Source organism: Convolutriloba macropyga, chromosome 8 (assembly GCF_964194025.1).
Source record: "Convolutriloba macropyga chromosome 8, txConMacr16.3, whole genome shotgun sequence".
In the NCBI taxonomy this organism is placed as follows: domain Eukaryota; kingdom Metazoa; phylum Xenacoelomorpha; order Acoela; family Convolutidae; genus Convolutriloba; species Convolutriloba macropyga.
The window spans coordinates 21,962,560-21,974,658 of record NC_134475.1 but is presented as its reverse complement, the minus strand read 5'-3'; the positions used below and the strand labels follow the sequence as shown (position 1 = coordinate 21,974,658).

The following is a 12,099-nucleotide window of genomic DNA, read 5'->3' as shown; positions in this document are numbered from 1 at the left end:
TGTCCAGCGCGCAATTTTTGGCTGACTATCGTAGTTCTTTTCACTGATGTGCTCCGTACGACTCAATATCCTACGAAGACTTCACTTCAGTAGCCAGTTGAAAATTCTGTTCCTTAGTCTTTCTAAAAGGAGTCGAGACTAAGTCTTAAGGCGATGGTAAAGATGCGCTTAAAACCTAGCTTATGAGCATGCGAAAGGAGCAGCCGCCTGTTGTTAAAATTCTGTCCATATATTATCTCAGTGTTGATATAGCACCATGTTACCGGATCTAAAACTGTTAAATGAAGGAGTGTTTCTTGTGCGTTGCTGTCAATGGTGCCCGGGCCGTTATTGAAATTATACCAGAAGGCCTCTCCAACTGCATTTCATTCAACTGAAGGACGTCTTGTGTTTTGACTGACAAACGACATTATAGTGGTCTTACTCAATGATCGTTCATCAGATTGTTCACTGTGACTTGCGCCAGAACTCGAAATGCTGTTGTTGTAGGTTGTTTAGGACTCTCACGGATAAGCCCTTTCAGCTCCATGAAGTGTTGTATCAGCAGTTGAGTGTCCTGGAGAATACCAGTCGCATAGCCAATCGTTGCCTATACGGGCAATAGTGACTTACCAGGGTCATTTTTGCTGTTGCAACATGTTCTTGCGCGCTTCTCTGCTTTTTTTGGCAGCGAATGTCTTTGAGGCAAGTTTGTTCACCATTTCATGTGCCTGGGTCTTCTCCTGCAACCAGTTGTTGAAGTAAAGGTGTATCGGTTTAACGCGGTGTTCCTTAAATGTGGGAAGGGACCAGGACTCCTTATTGGACAGACGCTTTGGGACTGCCGTGTTAAGAAGCGAAGCACTCATGAAATTAGGGTCATTTGAAACTGAGTTGCGGACACCCCGACAAAAGTTGATATATTTGAAAAATAAACTATAAGTTTGTCAGTGTTCGCATTAGAGGCCTTGTAAAGATTGCAAAGTGAAGTTATAGTTTCTCACTGATAAATTGAATTGATAGTCATTTAAAGGGATTGTGAAGATTTCAAATGGCTCGAATCCTTGGTTGCCTATGGTATACAGACAATAGAGCGACTGCAGGGGGTCGTTTTTGCAGTTGAAACATGTTTTTGTGTGCCTCTTTGTTGTTTTGGCAGCAAATGTTTGAGGCAAATTTGGTCTTAGTTACTGAGTTGGTGTCTTCGTTTCTTGCCTTGATGAAGTGTGTTCACCGTTTTTGTACATTAGGTCACATTATGCAAACGCAGCGGTGGCTGCTTTTCATTTGCTTGTGACATGTGTTTTGAGGTACGTCAGCTTGGCGTCATCCGTCCCATTCATTCCACCGAAAAGGTTTACTATTGTACTGTGACTGTCAATTCGGCAATGGATTGGTCTTGGAGGTAATTGCTTCCGCAAACGCAATTAAATGCACACTTTCCTATGAGGGACCGGGGAGTGCTGTGTGTGGTGGACCACTCCATTACAAAAGAACAGGGGCTGGGTGTCCCCACACCAGAGGTTTTGGTCTGAAACATAGATGCAATATTGGTTGCGGTAGCGAAATGCTGTTGTTGGAGGTTTAGGACGCTGACGGATAAGCTCTTCCAGCTCCATGTTGTGTGGTGTCATCAGTTGAGTGTCCTTGAGAATACGACTCGCATAGCCAATCGTTGCCTATGCGGGCAATAGTGACTTACAAGGGTCGTTTTTGCTGTTGCAACATGTTCTTGCGCGCTTCTCTGCTTTTTTTGGCAGAGAATGTCTTTGAGGCAAGTTTGTTCTCAGTTACTGAGTTGGCGATGTGCTCATTTCTCGCCGCTGTGAAGTTTGTTCACCATTTCATGTGCCTGGGCCTCCTGCAATTAGTTGTTGAAGTAAAGGTGAATCGGTTTAACCCAGTGTTTCTTAAATGTGGGAAGGGACCAGGACTCCTTATTGGACAGACGCTTTGGGACAGCCGTGTTAAGAAGCGAAGCACTCATGAAATTAGGGTCATTTGAAACTGAGTTGCGGACACCCCGACAAAAGTTGATATATTTGAAAAGTAAACTATGAGTTTGTCGGTGTTCGCATTAGAGGCCTTGTAAAGATTTCAAAGTGAAGTTATAGTTTCTCACTGATAAATTGAATTGATAGTCATTTAAAGGGATTGTGAAGATTTCAAATGGCTCGAATCCTTGGTTGCCTATGGTATACAGACAATAGAGCGACTGCAGGGGGTCGTTTTTGCAGTTGAAACATGTTCTTGCGTGCCTCTTTGTTGTTTTGGCAGCGAATGTCTGAGGCAAATTTGGTCTTAATTACTGAGTTGATGTCTTCATTTCTTGCCTTGATGAAGTGTGTTCACCAAGTCTTTTGCTGGGTACTTCCTCAACCAAGTCAAGGTGTATCAATTCAACCAAGTGTTTCTTAATATGGAAAGTGACCAGGACTCCTTATTTGACGGCAGCTTTTGGACAGCCGTGTTTAGAATTGAGGCGCTCTTTAAATCAGGGTCCTACGGATATGTGTTACGGACAGACCGTTAATTTGGTCACTTCGCATCTTCAATAATGGAAATTTTCTGATTTTTTCCAAATGCGCACTGACAGCAGCCTTTGGTTGACATACTCTTGCCTCAAGTGCGTTTTTGTACATAAGGTTGCAGTATGCAAACGCAGCGGTGGCTGCTTTTCCTTTGCATGTGTTTTGAGGTACGTCAGCTTGACTTCATCCGTCCCATTCATTCCACCGAAAAGGTTCACTATTATACTGCGACCGTCAATTCGCCAACGGATTGGTCTTGGAGGTATTTGTTCCCGCAAACTCACTAATTAAATGCACACTTTCCTATGAGGGACCGCGGAGTACTGTATGTGGTGGACCACTCTATTACAAAAGAACATGGGCTGGGTGTCCCCACACCAGAGGTTTTTGTCTGAAACAGAGATGCAATATTGGTTGCGGTAGCGAAAGGATGTAAGGGAGGAACTTTTTTTGTTTTGAATGCCCGTGGACAGAGATTGAATGGGTGATAATCTTTGGTGAAGTGCAGTGTTCTAAATTGGTGGGACAACGCTGTAAGGTGCTGCAATTGATCTTGGCACGTTATCATTGTATGTTTTGGTTTATTTGGACAGTGCTTGATAGTGAATTTGATGGAAATGCCAGATGTAAGGATTTGGGGAAGTTGTTTGGACACTTGGGTTTACAAGCAGTTAGTATTTCGGTTTTAGGTGGTTGTGATTCTGTTGCGGTGGATCATTTAATTGTAGTACAAAATTGTTTAGAATCGGAGAAATGTTTTGTCAAGGCGGAGAGGGATGCAATTTATTTGCGTTTGAGCATTTTTTCGGCTTTGATCGGTCACCCATACGTTTTCAGAGCCTGAAAATGTTAGACTAAAAAAGCGCTATCAATTTTTTTAGGAGGCTCAACGATAATTAGGTTATGTGAACGTTTTTGGTTTTGCGCGTTTTACACCGATTTGAATATATTTTTGAGCATTTGGTTCTGATCGTCAATCTTATTCTTAATGCTTATGTGGTTAAAAATGACGCACTAAAACTTTCTGGCTGCATAGATTTACGTAGCTTCATTTACTTACGTAATAACTCCGTCTAGAATTTAAATTTTCTGGACTACGGCTTTTTCACTTATTGTTGGTTTCATATGACGTCGTTTCAACGCGTTAGTAATTAATTACGTCAAAAAGTAGCGGTCGAACATCGGTAAAGGCCACGGCAGCGGTAAAGGCCATCTTTTTGAGGCTAAAAAAGTATATTCTTGATATCTTTAAAACAACAATGCACTGCTGAGAACGCTCGATGTTATCTACTTATTTTATTTGGATTACTAATAATGTTGAATTCTTAATAATCAAATGTGGCTCTTGATCTATGTCTATACCAAAATAAAATTTTGTTGATTTTCTCGACAATCTCGTGCTGTAAATTGTATCACAATGAAATCTATCAGTAAATATTTATTTTGCTATTTATAGATGCTACATAAATTAATTTTGTAACCTATAATGTTTTCGATTATTGCGATCTGTTTATCAGGTGGAATGATTTCAGAGTTCAAACTCGCGTGATAATAGTTTCTATATAGTTTATAAAGATTATTGTCAGAGATTTTTAGACTTCGTAATGTTTTTAAGTGTCGTTTACCTTCGGTAAATGTTTAGCATTCGCATTGGTAATTGTAAATACATTGTTCATCCCCGCCAATCATTTTCAGAATTCGTTTGCCCATTTCGGTTCAAATCGACAAGTGATTAAAATGACTTCGATTGTGAGACAGAATTTCCATGAAGAGTGTGAGGCTGGCATCAACAAACAAATCAACATGGAACTCTTTGCATCCTACACATATCTTTCAATGGTTAGCAATTATTGTTTGAAAACAGTTGTCAGTTTATTTGTTCGTTTTTTCAGCATCTAAAAATGCTGCCGAAAAATTTGCATTTTCGCTTTTTTAAGAAAAAGCCTCGTTTTTGAAGCCGAGTTCTTGGCAATTGATATGTTATGTACGTGAGTTGTATCGGAATCGTTTGATTGACGGAAAACGCAGAAGGCTAAAGACAAGGATCTAATTTTGACCCTTTCAGTTTGCCATAATTGGTATCCAGTACTCTAAGGATCTTTGAGTTTTTCCTAATTGTTTGGTATGTGTTATAATTTCACTCAATTGATGAGCATTGAAGTTTCTGACGGGTTTCCAGAATTCGCCGAGGATTTGGAATCATAATTAACGCTTCGAGAGTGATAATTTTTATTTTTGATATTATTTTCGACTTTATTTTATGCTCGTTCTTTAATGAATAGGTTTCTGCTGCCCGTAGACTTCCGAAAAAATATTTAATTGACGTATATGAGGTTACATCAATAAGTTGGTACGGCTTAGCATCAGCACTGAAACTTAATGATTTGTTCAGGCGTTCTACTTTGACCGGGACGACCAGAAGTCGCCAAACGTTTCTAAGTTCTTGAAAAAGCAGAGCGAAGACGAGAGGGAACACGCGATGAAGTTGATGGAGTACCAGAACAAAAGAGGCGGCAGAATTGTGCTCAGAGATATCAAGGTAAAGTGTTAAGCTTAATAATTTCAGTACTATCAAAGTGCGAACCTCGTATGATAGAAAATGAATGTAATATTACCAGAAAAATTTAAAATTCTTTTCAAAAGTTTGGTCTATAATTTTGAATAGAATGAAGTCAGAGAAATCCGAGTTTTATGAGCTTTACTGAGGGAAGCACATATGTCATTTTACCATTACCATGATTTTTATATATCTGTCGAAACGAATAGATTTTTTTGTAAAAAAAGTCTTTTCAGTGCTTAAATCTGTTAAATGTTCATGTGAATAATTTCCGAAAATTAATTATTAATTGGTAGCATTGTTGCTGTTAACAGAAACCTGATCAGGAAGAGTGGGGCTCTATAGTGAATGTCCTGGAGACAGCACTGGAGCTGGAGAAGAAAGTTAACCAAGCTTTGCTTGACCTGCATACCCTTGGGGATTCGCATGGTGATAAACAAGTGAGTTATCCATGCTACAGTAAAAAAAATCATCGGCCTTTATGCATCGAGTAGTATCTTCAGCGAGATCAAAGTAAAGCTTAACGGAAATGCTCAGGGATGCTCATATTCTGTGTAACTTATTTATCGACGTTATTTATCTTTGGTAATTTGAAGCCTTCAAAAGACAGCAATTTCAATTTTTAAATGGTTTTTAGGGTAGGTGACTGAATCTTATAGATCTGCCATCGTTTGCATGTCATTGGCTGGCACGGCAAGTATTTGGTTTATCTTGGAGAGGATTTTCTTAGTTTTGTTATGTCCTATTTGTTAAGAAGACGCAATCAAATTTCAACATACCAGTGAGTATTGGTACAAAGAATGAAGCTAATATTCCACCTAAATGACAGCTATGAGAACGGCTGCGTGGAATGTGTTCGCTGAGATGGAAGTTCATTGGTTCCAAAAACGTCTGCCAGGTGTTATGCAAGTTTTGTATTGTACATGCTGCTCTGTTTCAGTTCTGTGACTTTTTGGAGACGCACTACCTGGAAGAGCAAGTTGACTCCATCAAGGAATTCGGAGACCTCATCTGCCAGGCCAAGAAGTGCGGACCAGGACTGGGCGAGTTCCAGTTCGACAAGCTCGCGTTCGACAGCGACAACTAAGAACGAACAAGAGAAGGCCACATTTCATTGACTGTCAAAAATTACTCAAAATAACTTACTTTGCATACTTAAAATAATTAAGAAATTCGTGGAGTTCACTCGGCTACTGAGTCCTCCTGTGTAGCCGGTGTTATATAATCGGTGTCTTAAAAAGTCGGAAACACCGACTGCCAAAAATAAGTGCAAAATCTTCAGTTGTTCAGAGTAAATGTACATTGGTTTATGGTATGATGTAGTCGGCAATGATGTATTTCAAACTGAGGGCTATGATAAAGCTATTGTTTTACTTCAAGAAAATAATACTAGTTTAGGAAAGACGATCAGCTCCTCTAATTTTAAAGAGTAGTGTCTCTGTGTTGTACCATTGACCATTACGCATTCCGGTTCACTTCATTATTTGGTCACAATTTCTTCGCCACATTAATGACATGTTTGAAAATCGGTGTATATTCTTTCATGAACATCATCTTATGTACGATAAATGATAGAGAAGATTATGCTAAATAAACATAGAGAACAGTTTAGATATCGAATTAAAATGCCACTCATCCTTGTTCTGAATGCCCAGTGGAAAAGCTGTATCTTCTAAATGTTTTGAGCGGTGGTGTCCTTCTTCCACATTTTAAAACCATTTTTGTGGTTAGCGCAGGTCTTTTTTAACGCGACAGATATTGACGCGTAACGGATAGCAACTATAAAATATTACCATTGCTGTCCGCAAAAAGCTCAGTTTTAACAAGTTGCTAAAGCTGATTTTGCGGCTAAAAAGGGCTTAATTCAATATTCGCAAAATCGAGTTGAATTTTTCGGGTCTTTTTTGAATGAAACAATATAACCCCAATTGCATTGCCAAGTTTTAATCCTCAAATTTAATTTGGGAAGTTAAAGGAAATAAAAGGAATGTATGAATTATAGAGATCAAGATCCACTGCGCTTCGCACAGAAGGTGCTTCAAACTATGAAATAACTGTTTTTCTTGGTGTATGAGCGGAACCTATGCCGACAAAAAACAATGAGAATAACTTGATACATCAAATTATCGATTTGAAAAATGTTTATACACGGTCACAACAACATTAAACAATACTGTGTTCAAGGCCTCCACAAGCAGCAACAATACCAAAAGGTCATGGATTTCTAAATACGAGAAGATTTCAAGATCCAAAAAGGGAAACCGTTTTCGTATAGTTAGTGCTACAATTAATTACCAACAGTCTCAAATGTAGCAGCTAATTTGGTATAATTTCTGCAACAGTGTTTGGATTCACCAACTTTTCCGCGGGATTTTGAAGGTGATGAAATAAGCGTAATGAACAGGTCGCAAAAATGCTTTATTTCACTAGTTTCGGCCGCAATTTTTCCCTGCCAAATAAAGTTGAAATCATGTTTTTCAAGAGCTCATTGTTATTACTTGTGTATTTCTCCGAATGATATATCGATCACACAAAATTGAATTAACAAAAAAGCCAGAGCGAATTTAAAGACCCAAAAGATAAAAAGTTTTTCGTAAAGTTTATGTACTTTGCGGTGCACAAATTAATCACAAACTCTGAATTGTAAGTTAGTTGGGTCTAATTCCTGTAAGTTATTTGAATTCAACAAATTTTTCCGCAGGATTTAGATGATGAGTACATAAGCTTACCAAAAAGCACGTATGGTAGCGTTTCAAAACCCTTGAGGAGGAAAATGTTACAAAAAGGGCTTTTGAACCTCATTTTGTGTACTGTTTGTTGTTTCTTGTAAAATAAGTTGCTCTTTTTCAATTTTTAAGCAGCTCATGTAATTCGCGGCAGCTTAATTATTACATTGATCAAAATCTCATTTTGCACTTATATTCTGAGAAGCGATGTTGGGTAGACTCCAACGTTATCGTTCCAGGGGTCTATCTACCAACTTGCTTTTGAATTGAATTGAACTGAGTCTGTCAATCGAGAATATTCCGGCCGATGTAAGCTGATTTATGTTTAAAAACGCGTGCTCTTGATCTTCCAAGAGAACATTGGATTTGGAACAGGATGGTAAGACCAGCAACGGTTGTTTTCTGCCTCATGTTCTTTGCATGCTGTTTATGACTGACATTAAATTTCCGGAAGTTTACGCTGCGAATGCTTTTTTCAGAAAAAAAAAGAATGTTCAATTACTCTCGAACGAATTTTGATGCAGTTATTGCCAACGTGCTTTTTTGTGCAAAATTTTGTTTAAATTGCTTTCATTGCGTGTCAAAGTTATTAAAAACGACTCACTTTACGAAAGAATTTGCTGAGATCGCTTGGCGACAGAGTGCTCATATATATTCGATGTTAATAAATGCTTTTTTTAATGCAAATTTTTCGCTTGACGTTTTTTGTGCGTTTTTCTTCTAGGACATTTTTTGACTTCTCAAGTGACTTTCTCATGCTTTTCTTCAATTTTGAGTGATCTATGTAGCTTTCACTCCGAAGTAAAGCTTGTTGCTAATAAAAAATTGCAGCTTAGAAAAAAAGGCCGAATGGGCAGTGCTGATGGTCATGGAGCGGGACATCAATGGTTCGAATCCCGGCGTGGTAAATTATTTTTACACCCTTAAAGATAAAATTATCTAGGCTGCAGCCCCTGAATTAAATTGCCTCGCCTGTCGTTCAAGAGCATTTCCTCCAACATTGGTCGGTTAATGGTATATAATCGGTCTCTTAAATAGTCAGAGACAGCGACTATGTGCCAACAACTGGCTAAATTCATTGCACTTTCTTCATTTGTTTACAGTAAATGTGCTTTGGTTAATGGAATGCTGTAGTCGGCGGTAATGTATTTCAGGAAGGTTGATTTGCTGGTAAAATAAAACAATGATCTTCGTTCAAAAAATAATACGCAATTTACAAATGGAGATCAGCCCTCTGGTCTATAGTTTTCAGAGTGTAGTATCTTTGTTTGTATTATGCCATTGTCCAATACGTTTTCAGATTCACTTCAATTGGTCACATTTTTTAAACCAAATTGATTGCATGGTTTGAAAATTGGCGTATATTATTCCTTTCAGGCATATCATTTTCTGTACGATGAATGGTGGAGCAGATTATGCTAAATAAATACTTGAAAGAGCTATGTATTTAGATATGGGAATGAAATACCACTCATCTTTCTTCTGAATGCGCGTTAAAACGCTGTATCTTCTACTTGGTTTGAGCTGCTTTTTCAGCTCAAATTTTCGCGGTTAGCTGTGGGCTTTTTCAACGCGAACGATAGCGGCGCACAACGTATATAATTCCAGGGGTCTATCTACCAAATTGCTTTTGAGTTGAATTGAACTGAATCTGTCAATCAATAATTTTTTGGTCGATGTAAACTGATTTATGTTTAAAAACACGTGCTCTTGTTTTTCCAAGAAAACATTGGATTTCGAACAGGATGGAAAAACCAGCAAGGGTTGTGTTGTGCCTCATTTTCTTTGCATGCTGTTTATGATTGACATTAAATTTCCGGAAGTTTACGCTGCGAATGCTTTTTTCAGAAAAAAAAAGAATGTTCAATTACTCTCGAACAAAGTTTGAAGCAGTTATTGTAAACGTGCTTTATTGTGCAAAATTTGGTTTGAATTGCTTTCATTGCGTGTCAAAATTACTAAAAATGACTTAATTTCCAAAAAAATTCTCGGAGTTTGCTTAGTGACAGAGTCCTCATATATACTCGATGTTATTAATTGCTCTTGAACGAAGTTGGTCTGTTTTAATGCAAATTTTTCGCTTGACATTTTTGTGCGTTTTCTTAGAACATTCTTTGACTTCTCAAGTGACTTTCTCAAGCTTTTGGTCACTTCAATTAGTCACAAATTTTGCCAAATTAATTAAATGTCCACTGCTGTCCACAAATAGCCCAGTCTCAAAAAAGCGGGAATCTGTTCTGCTATCTCTCCCGCTCAGTTTGGCACCCCCATTTATACATGTTTTTAACATACTGTAAATCTAAGTTTATACATAAAGATAAATGAACAATATATGCATTTATTAAAAGCTAACACAGCCACAGTTTGAAAGTATTACGTGTTTCAACCAAAACTTGTAGCTTGTAAGCTTCATTAACAGTTTCTGTATAATATCATTTTTGGTGTCATCGGCTACAATAAGAGCTCACATTTAAAATGTTTTTAAGGAAACTTCTAAAAGTTCCTTTAATCTACCTCGACACTCTTGTTTCAATGAAATGCAAATATCGCTCTTACAATTCGCGAAAACTTAGATCTTGGGGGGGGGGGGGGGGTGCTAAATTAACGGCTATATAGGGCTTAGGGGATGGGGGAATCAATGATGTAATGAAATTAGAATGATTTATCTCAAAAGCATTGACCTCTTGTCCTAAACGTTGCCAAGAACAGATTTTTTATATCGACTATGCAAATACTTCGGATTCCAAGAGGTATGTTTCTATAAGATAATTTTGGTAACAATCAAATCTACCTGAACGCATGTTCCAAAAGCGTTTTCAAGCACTCACGCGCTGCGTTACACTTATTATCTTCGACAAAACAAATAAGCATAAAACCAAGAACGAGCACCCAAGACTGTTTTGCAAGAGATTGGTTTCAGGCGTCACCAATCAAGAATTTTTTCCAGCAGGTGCACTTTTGGGTAAAGGGTTTCAGCCATCACCCGAGCGAGATAACCTGCTCCTTAAGGTTGTAGCAGTCTGCAACCTGCTGCTCACCCGAAATCTCAACCATTACATCTGAGGTGCTTTTTCCATTTAAGATCCTTCCAAACATCTGTATTTTTTGGTAAAAACTGTATAAAAGGAAGTGAAAATTGTCTCCCAAAAAATGTTGTTCCTATGGCACCCTTAATGACACAGGATAAATTTATTTTTTCTATATAAATAAGTACATATCAATTTAAGTGCTTCCCAGGAAAAATTTCAACAAACTTGCGCAAAAAATGAAGGAAAACGTTCGTGAAACCACAAATATTCATGAAAAATGAGTTTCTGATCGCAAATCTTAATGGATTACATGGAAGAAGATTCTTGAGTTTTGTCTTTCAACTAACCTCTTGAGTTAATTTTGTCATGGAAAAGAATAAAAACTTTTGATACATCATATTCGTATCTCAATGAAAATAAATGCAGGAAAAATTTTTGGAAATCAAAAGTAATAAAGAGTTTTATGATTTTCTGATTGTCAATCTTATTTATCCAAAATTATTATTGTTATCAAAATTATTAACATTTTTGTTATCAAATCCAAAAGTATTATAGCTCTCTAATCGTAAAAGCTTTTGAATTATAAGAAAGACGTTACTCTAATTTTTTTAAGTTTCTTCTGAAAACTATTACAGTGGGGATTAATGCATATTGAAAAAAAATTCAGTCTTCACCAATCAAGAATTTTTTTCAGCTTGTGCATTTTTGTGTAAAGATTTTCAGCCATCACCCGAGCGAGATAACCTGCTCCTTAAGGTTGCAGCAGTCCGTAGGTGCTGCTCGCCCGAAGTCTCAACCATTACGTATGATGTGCTTTTTCCCGTTATGTTCCATCCACACATCTTTGTTTTTTGGTAAAAAACTGTAAAAAGGAAGTGAAAATTGTCGCCCAAAAGATTATTTTGTTCTTATGGCGTCTTTTTTGCCGCAAACTAAACTTATTCTTTCTATATAAATAGGTACATAACAATTTAAGTGCTTCCCCGGAAAAACTTCAAAAAAACTGTGCAAAAATGACGGAAAACCTTCATGAAACCACAATATACATGAAAAAGGAGTTTTTGATCGCCAATCTTAATGGATTACTTGGAAGAAGCTTCTTGAATTTTGTCTTTCAACTAACCTCTTGAGTTAATTTTGTCATGGAAAAAAATATAAAAACTTTTGATACATCATATTCGTATCTCAATGAAAATAAATGCAGGAAAAATTTTTGGAAGTCAAAAGTAATAAAGAGTTTTATGATTTTCTGATTGTCAATCTTATTTATCCAAAAT

General features: G+C 37.4%; 1 protein-coding gene across 1 annotated transcript in view; it reads left to right on the top strand.

Annotated features, from left to right (window-relative positions):
• LOC142344587 (soma ferritin-like) overlaps nucleotides 1–6,708 on the top strand; it is a 320,547-nt gene extending 313,839 nt beyond the window's left edge. Inside the window, exons 2-5 of the mRNA XM_075396377.1 lie at nucleotides 4,204–4,349; nucleotides 4,903–5,049; nucleotides 5,382–5,507; nucleotides 6,008–6,708. Coding sequence (XP_075252492.1) covers nucleotides 4,248–4,349; nucleotides 4,903–5,049; nucleotides 5,382–5,507; nucleotides 6,008–6,154 — 522 coding nt within the window. The 5' untranslated portion in view covers nucleotides 4,204–4,247 and the 3' untranslated portion in view covers nucleotides 6,155–6,708. The remainder of the gene's footprint in view (nucleotides 1–4,203; nucleotides 4,350–4,902; nucleotides 5,050–5,381; nucleotides 5,508–6,007) is intronic.
• Nucleotides 6,709–12,099: the final 5,391 nt, after the last annotated feature.